The sequence below is a fragment of the Penicillium chrysogenum genome, assembly GCF_028827035.1.
Source record: "Penicillium chrysogenum strain IBT 35668 chromosome Unknown utg000001l_segment0_segment0, whole genome shotgun sequence".
Classification (NCBI taxonomy): Eukaryota; Fungi; Ascomycota; class Eurotiomycetes; order Eurotiales; family Aspergillaceae; genus Penicillium; species Penicillium chrysogenum.
Genome location: NW_026622749.1, coordinates 4693006 through 4708048, shown reverse-complemented (window position 1 = coordinate 4708048; position 15043 = coordinate 4693006). Strand labels below are relative to the sequence as shown.

At 50.3% G+C, this 15043-nt stretch overlaps 3 protein-coding genes across 3 annotated transcripts; 2 read left to right on the top strand and 1 right to left on the bottom strand.

Annotated features, from left to right (window-relative positions):
• Window positions 1–1525: 1525 nt before the first annotated feature.
• Window positions 1526–3338, top strand: N7489_001866 (uncharacterized protein; the record flags this gene model as incomplete). Its single annotated transcript, XM_056707621.1, has 2 exons — window positions 1526–1792; window positions 1848–3338. 2 exons carry the CDS (start codon window positions 1526–1528, stop codon window positions 3336–3338), a joined length of 1758 nt encoding a protein of 585 aa, XP_056571923.1.
• Window positions 3339–3667: 329 nt separating this feature from the next.
• N7489_001865 (S8 family peptidase) lies at window positions 3668–5275 on the bottom strand (the record flags this gene model as incomplete). The annotated part of the gene is made up of 3 exons (XM_056707620.1): window positions 3668–3856; window positions 3915–4841; window positions 4907–5275. The coding sequence occupies 3 exons, from the start codon at window positions 5273–5275 to the stop codon at window positions 3668–3670; spliced, it is 1485 nt and encodes a 494-aa protein (XP_056571922.1).
• Window positions 5276–6246: 971 nt separating this feature from the next.
• N7489_001864 (Beige/BEACH domain protein) lies at window positions 6247–14137 on the top strand (the record flags this gene model as incomplete). The annotated part of the gene is made up of 7 exons (XM_056707619.1): window positions 6247–6258; window positions 6329–8816; window positions 8873–9234; window positions 9294–9744; window positions 9815–13629; window positions 13679–14056; window positions 14108–14137. The coding sequence occupies 7 exons, from the start codon at window positions 6247–6249 to the stop codon at window positions 14135–14137; spliced, it is 7536 nt and encodes a 2511-aa protein (XP_056571921.1).
• Between the last annotated feature and the right edge of the window lie 906 nt (window positions 14138–15043).

Sequence of the window (15043 nt, the reverse complement as noted above, 5' to 3'; positions counted from 1 at the left end):
GGTTTATGAAAACATGCAATACCCTGATGTTGCACCGATATTTTAACGAAATGAAATCAAATTCGCTTTTGTATCTGAGTCGGGCTTTCACCTTTGCCTTGCCTCTCTATACTCTTTATACCATTTCAGCTCACTTCAGCGATAAATCCTCATTGCCGAGGAAAAGTGGACTCGCCCCCCGCACTGTCCCCACCTTTAAACCCGAAGTATTCATGGCTATATCCGACCTCCAATCCATCTCAACATCACAACTATATTTACCAAATCAACAGAACTTGCATTGGAGCAGCAACCAACCACCAGGCCCAGGATGACAACTGGAACCCTCGCCGCATGCACAGTCTCTGTCCCATCCCGACCCCCTTGAAGGGAAAGTAATCCATGCCGCAGCACGAACCTTCTACAACATATCTAGATTACCAGGAACGCATCTAGTTGTTTCCTTGTGCAATTAGAGTCCATCCTTTTATTGTTGGCTAGGTTTGGACGCATAGGGAGTCACAGAGTTCTAGAATTGGGAGGCGCGACGGCACGGAGGAATGGGCTAGATGGTGAATTCAGTGCTTATCATGGTGTCGGGGTTTGTTGTTAGGCAAGGCTGCGCCATCACAGCGTATAGATGACGTTGTACCTCATAGGCGGGTTGTGGAATTGAGGCCTTGGTTTAGGGCCGTTCCTGGCGAGAGTTTGCGGGCCAATTCGTCTCATCTTATTGTGAAGCGAGGAGAGGGGGTAGTATTGAAAAGTATATCGACTATGCCATGGGTAACTTGGAGCGCTCCATGGCGAATGGATGGTTGACAGAAAAGTTCGTTGACCGGTGTGTTTGGGTTCTCGCAGAAGGGCGGGCAAGGCTAGTCAGTGGTGTTGGGGATTAGGGAACAAATGTGGTCGAATCCAGGACGTGTTGTAGAGCATACCTCCGGAAACCTCCGGGTTGGACGCCTAATCCATTCTCGATTTCAATGTCGTTAGGAAGCTTCGATAAGAATAGAAATGATATGTCGACAAACGGTAAGATATGGAACCTAAAAACTCAGAATTGCAACCCTATTGGTGGTAACCTTGGAAGGTTTAGAGCCGCATGGGCACCTATACATGAAAAAGCCCTTACGCTAAGATTTATTTATAGGCTAACTTCCATTCTATGGGATTTGGACTGCAGCCGTGGACAAAACATGTAGTTCATTGACAGAAAGATCATCTGCTCTTTGAATACCACAGCAGCTACAGCTATAGACCCAGCAAGATGTAGAGTAAGATACGTGGTATCTATCTAGGGTCGTTGCACGCCCTATCCAAATTCGTGCTAACATAGAGTATAGTACTGTTATAGTAACAGGTACTTTTCCCCTGTGTACCTTGCGTCGGTCGTCCCGAACACGAGTATCGATTTGTCATGTAATGATATAGCTGAATCAAGGGCATAAGGATTTATGAAATAGGAATTTGATCTTCCTCGTGTTTTGTTTCCCTCCAGATCCAGAGATATCCTCTCCTGGCCTAATTATATCCTTTCCCAAAAATGTGTAGAATATTGCATACCCTCTTCTGCCTGGTTGTAGGGTTGGCGACGGCGACGGCGACTCAAGGACTCGCCTCTCGTCATGACAACTCCTTCCAGCCCGACCATATTCTCCGAGTGACAGCTCAAAGCTATAGCCAAGCATGCATGGAGCGATACTCAGTCCTGGTGAACGGGTCCTCTCCCGGTCCCGAATTGCGTCTCCAGGAAGGGAGAGTGAGCTGGATCCGAGTTTACAACGACATGGAGGGTTTGAATACCACAATGGTACCTAGCGGTCTTTCCCTCCCAGGCTATACAATAACGCTCACAGTGATGAAAGCATTGGCATGGTCTTTCTGCTTTTACCGCACCCTTCTCCGACGGTGCCCCCATGGCCAGCCAATGGCCTATCGCCCCCGGCCACTTCTTCGACTACGAAGTCCGTCCTGAGATCGGTTATGCTGGCACGTACTTCTACCATTCGCACGTCGGCTTCCAGGCTGTCACTGCCGGAGGCGCACTTATTGTGGAATCGGCCCAACCCTCGCCATACGAGTACGACGAAGAGCGCATCATTGCTCTGACGGATTTTTTCGCGAAGACGGATGAGGAGATCGAGGACGGCCTCTCCTCAGCCAACTTCACATGGAGTGGAGAGACTGGCGCCGTTTTGGTGAACGGCCAAGGCCGACTGGCCACCGATACTTCTGGGTCGTGCAAACTGGCTGCTATTAGCGTCGAGCCCGGGAAGACTTATCGTCTGCGATTCATTGGGGCAACAGCCCTATCCTTTGTCTCTTTGGCTATCGAAAGCCACGACCTATTCGAGATTATTGAAGCAGATGGCCATTACACCAAGCCAGTGAAGACGAGTTACTTGCAGATTTCCAGCGGCCAACGGTATAGTGTGCTTTTGAAGGCCAAGACCGAGGCCGAGTTGCAAGAAGCGAGATCCCGGCAATTCTACTTTCAGCTCACCACACTGGGCAGGCCAACTGTCCTGACAACTTTTGCCGTTTTGGGATACCCTTCCCCCTTTGCGACTGATCTGGCGACCGTTCCTGTCACTCCTCCCCTCCCGGTGGCGGACATCATTCATGGATGGATGGACTACGCCTTGGAGCCGTACTACCCGGATCCAAACTTCCCAACTGCCGAGGAAGTAACCCGGCGTATTATCATCAACGTTCACCAGAACGTCAGTTCGCATGTCATCTGGCTCCAGAGCGGGTACGACTGGATGGAGACATTCCCCATGTCACCATACCTAGTCGACGTATACAATGGTAAACTGGATCTCGACGACTCGTACGAGCGGGCAATTGCCAGCGGCTACGGGTTTGACAACCAAACCCGCCTCTTCCCCGCCAAGATAGATGAAGTCCTGGAGATCGTCTGGCAGAACCAAGGTGCTGTTAATACCGGTAATGTTGAGAACCACCCTTTCCATGGACACGGGAGACATTTCTATGACGTTGGTGGCGGCGATGGGTTATACAAACCGGAGGAGAACGAGAAGCGCTTGAACGGAACTCATCCGGTGACTCGGGACACGAGCGTGCTATACGCGTACAGAAGCGAAACGGAGGCTCTCGAGCCGTCCGGATGGAGAGCCTGGCGGATTCGGGTCACGAATGCCGGCGTGTGGATGATGCATTGTCATATTCTTCAGCATATGGTGATGGGGATGCAGACGGTTTTTGCTTTCGGTGACGAGGCGGATATCAGGGCGCAATCAGGTCCTGTTGATGAGGGCTATCTGACATACGGTGGTTCGGCGTATGGGAATGCCACTCATTACCCACTTGTACAACACTTCTATGATGTGTGAGCAAACAGTTTGTTGCTAAACCTACTTGAACCTACAAGTGTATTTTACGGTGCAATGCTGGAGAAATCATTGGTTTAATAAATCAGAACGTATTCTAAATCAGTCTGAACTTATAGTTGTAGACGAATATGCTACGTGAAGCAACGAAATAGCGAAATAGCAAAAACAATCTGTGTATAGGAGCGTAGCGGCGGGATATACCCGCGGATTCGTGTTGGAGAACCCAAAAGACCGAGATAAAACCAAAGAAAAAATGTTGTGCGCCTGTGAATCCGTTCATGCCCAAGTTGTTGGGTTTGTCACTGACAGAACCCTAGCAATCTTCTAATCTATGCAGAGACAGCATCCTTGATCTCGCTGTAGATAGCGCCGAGCTCCTTGTGAAAGGCCTTCTCAGCGCTGTCGATGATGCCGCCAATGCGATCCTCGACGGTGGTCTCAGCATTGTGAGCCTTGTAACCACCATCGGCAAGGATCTTAGTGTAATTGGCGGAGCCACCACCGTTCCAGGCCAGAAGCTAAGATAAAAGGTTAGCACAATTCATTGTTATCTGAATAGGAGTGACAACAACTTACGTTGGGGGTGTCGGAGGGAATGTCAGTAAGTGTTCCCTCAGTGGCGACGCTGATGAGAGCAGCCTTGAGCTGCTTAGGGGTGACATCGGCAACGGCATAGGCCGAGTCCTTGGCGGGTGCCAGGGAGACGTAGTAGGCCAGCAAACCGGCGATGTGAGGAGAGGCCATGGAGGTGCCAGAAATGGTGTTGGTGGCATGGTCGCTACCAACCCAGGTAGAGAGGATGTTCAGACCGGGGGCGAAGATGTCAGTGCACTTTCCATAGTTGGAGAAGTAAGCACGCTCGTCAGCCAGGGTGGAGGCGCCAACAGTGATGGCCTTCTCGGCAGCAGCGGGGGAGTAGTTGCATGCGTCAGCGTTGTCATTGCCCGCAGCAACAGCGAAGTGAATACCAGCATCAACAGCGGCATTCACGGCGAGATCCAAAGTACGAGAGCTACCGCCACCGAGAGACATGTTGGCAACGCTACCCTTGAACTTCTTATCGCCCTTCTTGGACTTCTTGATGTGAGCCTCGGCCGCCCATTCAACACCCTTGACGACATCGGACATAGTACCCGAGCCATTAGAGCGAAGAACCTTAACAGCGTAGACGTTGGCCTTCTTGGCGACACCGAACTTCTTGCCGGCAATAGTGCCAGAGCAGTGAGTTCCGTGACCGTTTCCATCCTCATCGGCATCACCCTGGGGGATGGTCTTGCCCCAGTTGGCGCGGCCCTCAAAGTCAACGTGCTTGACGTTGGCGCCAGTATCAATAACGTAAGCATCGACACCCTCGCCACCTTCCTCGGCATACAAATACTTGTTGAAGTTGCCGAACGAGAGGCTTTCACGGTGAGAGATACGGGCAAGACCCCAAGGGGCGTTCTTCTCAACACTACCTTCGGACATAGTACGGACCTCAGAGTCCTTCTCGATGTAATCAACCTGTTTTGAGTCACATTAGCCGCTGACCTCGGGAACTCCCGTATGGAGGGAATGGGATTACTCACATCAGGATGGCGGCGGATCTGCTCGATGACATCCTCGTGGAAGTGACCAGCATATCCGAGGAGTGATCCAGCAATGTGGAAAGTGTGCTTCAGGCCCATGAAAGCCTCAAAGTCGAAACCGAACAGGGAGCGCTTCTTCAACTCCATCCGACCGGTATGAGCGGTGTGCACCTCCTGCAACCAGCTCTGGTGAGCGGAGGCAGAGCTCGGGTCAACATGCTTCTTGAATACAACGATGTAGGAATCCGGAATATCTTTTGAGGTCATGGAGGAGAGGATAGGAGCAGCGTCATTGTGGATGGAGTCTACTGCCACGGGCGAGGCAGCTACCAACAACGGGAGTAGTGTTAGGCTAAGGAAGCCTTTCATACTGGGCGAAATGAAAAATTAAACACAGCAGAAGAAACGGAAGATAGGTAAACGATAATTGTAGTTGTAAAGGATGGGGGAAGGATAGGTTGGATGGAGAGGAGAAGGGGAAAGATGAGGAGAAGGGCAGGCTTATCTAGGGAGAAGACGGGGATCGATGATGCAAGCGGGCATTACATACGGTTACGCCGCCGGATGACCTGGCGATGTCGATCCTAGTGGAGAACTGTTTGAGAATGGGGTAATACCGTATGGTATGGTCATCTTGGTCTCGGGAACCACATAAAGAGCATCCACTTGACTTGCCATGGTATGTATATTCATAGATATATTGAGGTTACTAGAATTATCATCATATGAAGTATGAAATAAGTTGTATGAATATCTCCCGGGCATAGATAATAGATAAAAACAAAGTACCTATAGCAAGGTAGCAAGGTAGTGCATGTGGTCACCTTCCCCCCGGGTACCTGGCAGTCTCATCTTACCATAGGCTGGAGGCAAACCCCCTCGCACGGTCCGGCTTCTCCAAGGCAACTCTTCCTCCGAAGTCGCGTGCTTTGTGCTCGGGTGACTCAGATGTTGGTCCAGTGCCCCTTGTCATGTATGAGAGTGCCATTATTGGATAGAAACTCTGCCAATCTGCGGAGAAGCCCATCACATCATAGGATCAATTCCAAGCTTCTCCACATTGCTCAGAGCTGCGTCTTATCGCGCTTATCATGCCCTATCAGTGATCACCCGTAATTTTCAATTTTACCGTCCTTACAATACAACAACAGGGCTGTGTGCATGTGTCCAGCCCCCTCAAGACCTGAGTCACCTGATATACAACTTTCCCCTCCCCCAATAGCGAATTACAAAGGTGGCTGAATATTTGACATGGGGTTCTGCGGATGACGAGTACTGCAAATTTTCCTAACCGCCAGGTTTCCTATCTTGGCACTAGTACTGTCTATTGTCACACACCAATGCAGACCGTTGTACCCGCCCTTGAACATTCACGGTCTCTGATGGTCATACGCCATCGGAGCGGACGTGGATAAGATTTAGCTATGGCTCCGCCGGCACCCCTCCCCCTCCCCCTCCGGATCGACCGAACGATTGGCCGAAGAGCTAGCCCCAACCATTGACCAGCTCAAGAACGCCGGTACGGGCACCGCGATCACTCTGTCCCATGCTCTATCGACGACCGAATCTCTTCTTCGCCTGCGCCACACCTTCATAGATGATGCACGTCCACGCACCGCCAAAGATGCATTCCGATATCTCCAGGGCTTTCAAACTCTGCTGGCGCTAGCGGACCGGGTAGCCGAGCTCTACGATCCGGTACACAAATCCAAGGAGGAAAGAAAAGGCCTATTGGGTATCTTCAAAGATGTCCTCGGTGTATTGGCAGAGGGCCTGAAGGATCATTTTGGCAACAAGCGATATTTTGCTCGGAAGATAGTAGGGGGAGGCATTGCAGCGCTGGAACGAATCCTGACTGCACTGGTCAAGAAGATAGACACAACTGAAGATGACGCGCACCATCTTTACGGCGCCATTTTGGCAGCAGCTCTATGCCAGGAGACAGTGTCGGGTATTTTCGTAACACTGAGCACAAAATTTCCCCACAATCAGGACTCTCCTTCTCCGGAAGGCGTCCAGGATGCTGTGGATCATTGCATTGGGTCGGCGGAGACGGTGGAAGTGCCGGAACTACTTGGACCGTTCCTTCGTGTGTGGTTGATGCACTCCTCTTTGTCATCTGGATATGACATGTTACGCCTGGCCTTGCCCGCATGTCTCTGCCAATTGGCCTCGCAGTCTCGGAGGAACGTCGTAGCCTTGCATGCAACTGAGATGCTCACCTCAATCCTACCTCTCTTATTCGATGGTGGACGGTCAGACAGAGAGAAAGCAATTTACCAAAATCTCGCCCAATTTCTCAGCATCCAGGGCATGAGTAGCTTGGACGATGCTGTTTCCTTATACCGCGGGGCGCATGATAACCCGCAAGTTCTAAAAGTCCTATTGTCTGCTCTGAAATCCTCTAAGGAGCCTCCATCAATACAGTTCGATATGTCCCGCCATGGATACTGTTCGGTCGAGTTCGCAACACTTGGTCGCCCATTCCCTCCTATCAATTCCTCCGGCTACACTCTGGCAGCCTGGGCCCGTTTTGACGAGTTCGATCCCAACACGCATACTACTATATTTGGAGCATTTGATGCAACCCAAACATGTTTCATTCTTGCCTACCTCGAAAAGGATACTCGAAACTTTATACTTCAAACTTCGATTCGAGGTTCCCGTCCTAGTGTTCGGTTCAAGTCTAAAAGATTCGAGCCGAATCGCTGGTACCATATCTGTGTTGTTCAGAAGAGACCCAAGCCAATGTCTTCTTCCCGTGCATCTCTTTTCATAGACGGCGAGTTTGTTGAACAACTGAAGATCGAATACCCATCCGTTCCTGTAAGCCACCATTCAAGCAAGCCATCGCGTGTGCAGGCATTCTTTGGCACCCCTCAAGACCTGGCAATGCGTCTCGGAAAAGGCGTGTCCACTTCCCGGTGGTCACTTGCCAATGGAATGCTTTTCGACGAGGCTTATAGCGACGACATGGTAGCTGTTTTCTACAACCTTGGACCTCGGTATTATGGGAACTTCCAGGATTGCTTGGGCTCCTTCCAGACATACAGGGCCTCTGCTACTCTTAACCTGCGGAATGAACATCTTCACCCGGGTAAGGAGGAAGCCTCGGATATTGTCACTGCCATCCGTAGACGGGCGAGTACATTGATCCGTGAAAGCTCGATTTTGATCAATGTCTCTTCCGTCGCCGTTCTTGACGACGACGATAGCAATAACGTCGACGAGTCACAATTAGTAAAATGTCTCTCACGGCAGGCAGCGAAGAGTCTGCATCAGCTAACAAAGTCGGGTGGCAATGCAGTTGCTGTCAACGGTGCCGTCCCGGCTATCAATGACGGCTTAACACAGCCTCAGGGGGTCGGCATCCTGACAGGTGATCCTGTCGTTGCCGTGCCTAGGGCGATGGATGATGCTAGTTGGTGTCTAGGTGGCTGCGCCGCCGCCCATCTAAGCTTGATCAAAGCGGCGAGAACTCCCGAAAGCACCCGCATGGCCGTGGAAGCTCTCTACGAAGCAGTCCAGGACAACTGGAGAAACAGCGAGGCCATGGAAAGAGAGAATGGCTATGGTATTCTTGCGGCCTTATTGCGAGAAAAGCTTGGATTCTCGATGGGCAATTCCTCGACCGCGTCCAAAATCCCTGTGGTTACCTCTGATCTCCAGGAGCTGGGTTCCGTAATGCTTGATCTGCTGCGTTTGACTCTCGGGTTTGTTGGCTACGATTTCGAAACCCCCAATCGCTCCATCATCACGAACCCGCTCGCCTACCGTGTCCTACTCGTGGACATGGACGTCTGGCGATTCGGAGAATCTCAGGTGATTGGGTTGTATTACTCTCAATTCCGCACGTTTGCCGCCGATAGCAACTATCGCCGATTTAACGCCAGGCGTCTTAGTCGTATGCGTAAGTGTGCTTCCTGGTGACACTGCCATTCTTGTTATTCAGGCTGACCAAACCAGGTGTCAACAAAAAGTTACTGGAAACTTTGAAGGGTGGAGAGCTGACCGAAGAGTCTCTCCAACCTTGCTTATCCGCATTCCGCTCATTGATGGAGAGCAGTCCCTCTCCAGACCTTCTTCGATCACTAGCTTTGTCTATAACATATGCACTCCACAAGCCGAAGATTCCAGCAACTCTCCAGAAAAAGAAGAGCCTTCGGTACATGGCTACATCGCCTCGACCTGCGTCGGCGAAATCAGAAAGCAAATATCTTCCCAGCGTAACTTTGGGCATTGAAATGCTACGGCTCTATTCTTCAGTTTTGTGTAACCCACATGATCCTACGCCATTGCGAAAATTTGCCAAGGCCGTTACAAACAAGGTATGTGAATGATCATTTGCCCCGGAAATTCTAAGAGTTCTGTTTAACCATCTGTGCAGTGGCTTCTTTATCTCATGTGTGAGGATGAGCCGGAGGTTGTGATACTGGCAACACAGATTTTGGCCCGTCTAGTCGTGGTCATTGGCAGCGGATACAGCAAGAAGTTCGCGGAGAAGAGTGGTGGATACATCATTCTTGAACACCGTCTGAAGAGATGGTGGGATGTTCCCGCATTGTGGCCTATTTGCCTTTCTATCTTTTTCGGTGTCGATCATGCTTTGCTGAATCTCGACAAACCTCTCGACCAGTCCGAGCTGCTCAGGGCTTTTCTGATTGAAGGCGATGTAAAGGTCGTCTTCCCAGATATGCTGCCCGTCATTGTGAATATGTTGAAAAGCGGGGTGCGTAATTTGACTATGGCAAGTGATGACCAAGAAGACACTCAAGGCTCTTTGGAAGAGCGTGCCTCCAAATGCGACAAACCAAAAATGAACTCTCTCAAGCTTCCTGGTATGCTCTCGTCACGCACGACTGTTTATGGCCCGGTCTTTCTCTGGCTGACACCGTTTTCTACCGTTAGATCCTACTCCCCCATACCAAAACATCCATGGCTTTGCTCTTATCAATTCGGTTGTGCAATTTTTAGAAGAAGCACGTGCTAGATCACCAAGCTTCCAGGATTTCACTGCACAATCTACTTACGTGCAGGAACTACTTTCTGTGGTCTATCCTGTTGTTGTTGGTGCTGATACCGTCAGCCCAAGCACAGAACTGAATTTCAGACACAGCGGACTCAGCTTCGATGACAGCAACCTAGTGCTACGGCCGCGCTCGAGCACTAATAATGCGTCGACAGCTTTGCAGACGTCCATGGTTGACTCCTTAGGCAGTGCTGAGGAAAGCACTGGTTCTTTGAAACGTGGCTCATCCTTTATTCTAGTCTCCCCTGATAAATCCAAACACCAGGCCTCTTCTGCACGGATACGGCGGTTTATGAACCCATCATTTATTGGGGATAAAACTGCCACTGATCATCCCGTTGTCAAGGCAGTCTTCAGGCTTGTTCTGGCCGTCTTCGAGGATCAGCTTTTAGGGCGCAAAGACTTTTCGGGCCTTGGTCTCTACCTGAAGACACCGTCCGGCTTTCTGGAACACCAGGCGTACTTCAATTCTTGGGTCCTTGGCTGTGTGCTTTCGGCATTGCAAGATCTCCCTCTGGTCCGACCATCTCTGCTTCATGAAACCCGGACACTTACGAACCTCGGCCGCTTCGCAACACATTTGGCGGAGGCAGTATACGAAGGCTGGTTTATTAACGGGGCATCGTCCACACTTGAATTCATTGGTACAATTTTGGAGTATCTCCAGCGCCCGGACATATCTCAGTTGAAGAGCATTCGTTTATGTAGCCAGGCTACCGGAACGATTCGCTCGACTCTGTACAAAGTTATCTTAATTCAGTTGTCAGAGGCAGATGACACTGCAACCATCACATTGCTAAACCGATTGAACTACTGGCAGGTGGTCCTTCTCTCGGCGGCTGAAACCCAATCAAAACATTTACACCTGCTATGCTACCTGCTGTACACCAAACTAATCAGCACAAATGGCGATGTCCGCTTGGCTGCTACCCGCTTATGGAGAATCATATTGGTACAGGCGCCGGACGGAATAACAACACTTCTCAGCCATGGCTCTGTCTCTCTCCAGCGGCGATTGGCTGACGGGTTTGATGCTCTTTCCGGAATGGACGACGAAGCTTTCGTGCTATGGATCGATGAACAGCGCGACGACCTGGATGCCTTGTTCTTCGGTGTATTTTCTCGATCGTGGGACACCTTCGTCTATGAGGAGAATACAAGCATCGAGGAGTCTGTCAAGTCCCGAGTATCGAAACGTAAAGACAAACTCAGACAATGGGCCCAGATTGAGAAATTTGACGAAGACATGACACGAAAACACGAGGCTACCTTGCCACATTGGATCTCGAATATCGCAGCATCTGAATTTTTGAAGTCTCAACGATTCTTGCAAGATCTTCAGGATAGCTCTACTTTTATGTGGTCAGCTTTCTCTGACTTGCTGCTTGACCTGCGACGACCAGGTGGTCTTCTCGCAGAGGAAAAAGAGAGGAGATGGTGGCTAGACCAGACAGAAGGTCGCAGCCGTATGCGACTACGTCTTGTTCCAGATGAGTCAGGTGAGCGACAGGACTATCAGCCCAAGCGTAAAGCCTCCGAGCCACCAGCAATCAAAATCGACACCCGCATACGTGCACTCTCAGAAGGTGAGACTCTGGCGGCGCCTCATGCTCTCCCAGGGGAACCCGAGAATGTGGGAAGCGGGTCACCGAACGGCGATGCCGACAACCGCAGCCTTATGGAGGATAACTTCGAGATGATTGACGATCCCAAAATCGAGCTCGAAGACTATGAAGACAGAAACCGGAAGGTGATGCGATCTCTCCAACGTGGTGACCAGGTACAAAACGTGTGTAATCTGTCTCGAATCATTGGTCTAGAAGCTGTGGAGGGTATCTCGATCCTCGGCAAGGACTGCATCTATATCCTCGACAATTTCTTCCAGAGAGCAGATGGTGAGATTGTGAACGTCTGGCAAGCCCCCAATGAGGAACGAGATCCGTATGTGCGCATGATTTCCGGTCGCGAATCAAATGACATCCGCTCGCAGGAGCATCAGACAAGGAGCTGGAAATGGTCTGATTTGGTCAGCGTTTCCAAGCGTCGCTTCCTCTTCCGTGATGTTGCTCTTGAGATATTCTTTACCGATGGCATCAGCTATTTGCTGACGTTGCTGTCGGCACGAGCTCGAGACGATCTGTGCAACCAACTGGCTACCAAGGCACCACAGGTCACGGGAAGCGCCGGACACTCACGACCAGAAGACATCTGGCGGTTTGAAACCCTTCGCAGTCAAGATGATGCACCACAGTCCCTCGGGTCTAAATTTGCTAGTGTCTTCGGTCACCTTCCGGCAAATCCAGCAACCCGAAAATGGGTCAAGGGTGAAATTTCCAACTTCCACTATCTGATGTTGATCAACACATTTGCTGGGCGTACATTCAACGACTTGACTCAATACCCCGTCTTCCCATGGGTTTTGGCAGACTATACAAGCGAGGAACTTGACCTTACCAACCCGGCCACATTCCGAGACCTATCGAAGCCTATGGGCTGCCAAACACTAGACCGAGAAATGGGCTTCCGTGAGCGATACAATGCTTTTGCTGAGATGGGTGACGATGGTTCTCCCCCTTTCCATTATGGAACACATTACTCTTCCGCCATGATTGTCAGCTCCTACCTCATTCGGCTGCAACCATTCGTCAAGTCATATCTTTTACTCCAGGGCGGCTCCTTTGATCATGCCGATCGCCTCTTCTATTCAATCCGCAAGGCATGGGAATCAGCATCGCGAGGAAACATGACCGATGTTCGTGAACTTACTCCTGAGTTCTTCTATCTTCCGGAATTCCTGGTGAACTCGAATCATTATGACTTTGGTCTTCTTCAAAACATGACCACTGCCATTGACTCGGTTGAGTTGCCACCTTGGGCAAAAGGCGATCCCAAGATCTTCATTGCAAAGCACCGGGAGGCACTTGAGAGTCCCTATGTGTCCGAGAATCTCCATCGCTGGATTGATCTTGTTTTTGGTAGTAAGCAAAAGGGCGAGGCAGCTGTCGAGTCTGTCAATGTCTTCCACCACCTATCGTACAAAGGGGCCAAAGACTTGGATGCCATTGATGACCCAATGGAACGGTTAGCCACCATCGGCATTATTCACAACTTTGGGCAAACTCCTCACCAAATCTTCCAACGACCTCATGCACAGAGGGAAGACCAACGGCACCGCATACCCCGGTTGGATACTCTTGCTGAATCCCTGACACAAATGCCTTTGTCTCTTCTTGACATTGAAGAGCGAGTGGCCACTCTATCAATGAAACAAGACCGTCTACTGTGTACCGCGGCCTTGAGGCTCAACGTGCCGCCAGCCTACGATTACTACATGGAGTGGGGATTCTTCGATGGCAGTGTTCGATTCTATGCCGCCGATACTCGCAAGCTCCTGGGCCACTTTGAGCACCTTCATGTTGGCCAATTGTCTCATGCCAGCTTTGCGGATTCACGCACCCTGGTCACCTGCGGTACGGACTGTACTATCTCGTTATGGACGGTCACTGCAACCTCCAAGTCTGTTGATTTGCAGCCCATTGGGTCGCTCTTTGGTCACCGAGCCCCAGTGACTACCCTCGCTATTTCGCGCTCCTTCAGTACTTTGTTGTCTGCCTCCAATGACGGGCAGGTTATGCTATGGGATCTCAATCGACGATCTTTTGTGCGACTCCTTCCCGGCGACGGTGCGGTCGATGTATGTTTCCCTTTTTCCTACTATCCGCTATCCTTTACTGACAAATTAGTGTGCTCGAATCAACGATGTGTCCGGAGACATTATGGTTTGTCGCGGTAATCGCTTGACATTATATACCCTCAATGGCGTATTGTTGGTTGACCAACCAATCTGCGAGTCGGGCGACGACCGCGTTTTGTCCTGCGTCTTCTACGAGGGTGTGCAGAATGAATGGCTGGAGCGTGAATTGGTGTTGACAGGTCATACTCGTGGTGTGGTCAACATCTGGAGCAAGACTATTCGCGGTGACCGCTTTGAGCTGGAATTGATCCGACAGTTGCATCATACCGACAACAGTCGCGACAATGGTGCCAATATCAGTGCCGGTATCAGTTGTATTTTGGCTCTTCCCCACGTGGTCTATACGGGGGATGAGGCCGGCCGAGTGGTGAGTTTTACGCCGATTCATGTTCCATTGACGAAACTAACGTGATGGTAGTATGAATGGAACTGCATCCAGCGCCGCTAATTTCCTTGGTGTTATTCAAACACCCTCCATTTGTCCTTGATATCATGTTCATAGTCAAAAAGCATATTCACTAGACAATTTCTAGCACTCAACCCCTTCCTTTTCCGATTGTACTATGCGCCTCTTACCTGCTGCCGTTCTGGCAATAAAACCCAATGAATTCCCCTTCAAAAGATGCTTCTGGGGGCGAGCTACCTAGGTACCAGCTGCACTTGTGTACAACGCATAACCCTTGGTCGACCATGAATATCCTCGGGTCTTTATGTCAACGATCATATAAGTATGACTAGTGGCCACCCGGCGGTCGAGCCCATGGACTAAAGCACGATGCCGTGTGAGGACATTGGCAATCGCACTAACTGAAGGACGTTGATGGAATGACACGGAAGACAATGTAGAGAAAGCCCTCTCTCCAACAAGACATTCTGTAGCCCCAGGGGAAATGATATATACAGACGAATATGTACATATGTGCTCCATATGTAAAATCATGTTACTACAGACTAGTTATAAGCAGTGGCGTTTGTGACTTCCTTTTCAGGCAACCTCCATTTGGAAATTATTACAATCCAGAGCCAAGGGTCTTCGGAAACCATATTTCTCCATAACGACAAAGTAGCCGTTGATATTTAGCCGGGCCCCCGGTGAACATTGCGAAGACCACAGCAGTAGTGGGCCGTTGTCCGGTCTACCATCCTCCGGTTGGGGGGGAAGACGGAGCACTCTGCGCCGGATTTGGGATTGTAGCACAATTGCTCAAGCAGCTCAAGCAGAGTAGATATGATGTTATATTGAAATTGATCTATAATCGAAAGACCACAAAGATTGAAATAGAAGAATAAAGGACCCAAGACGCAATGGCAAAAACCAAAGAAACAAGAAGAAGTTGTACCTGCGAAAGACACA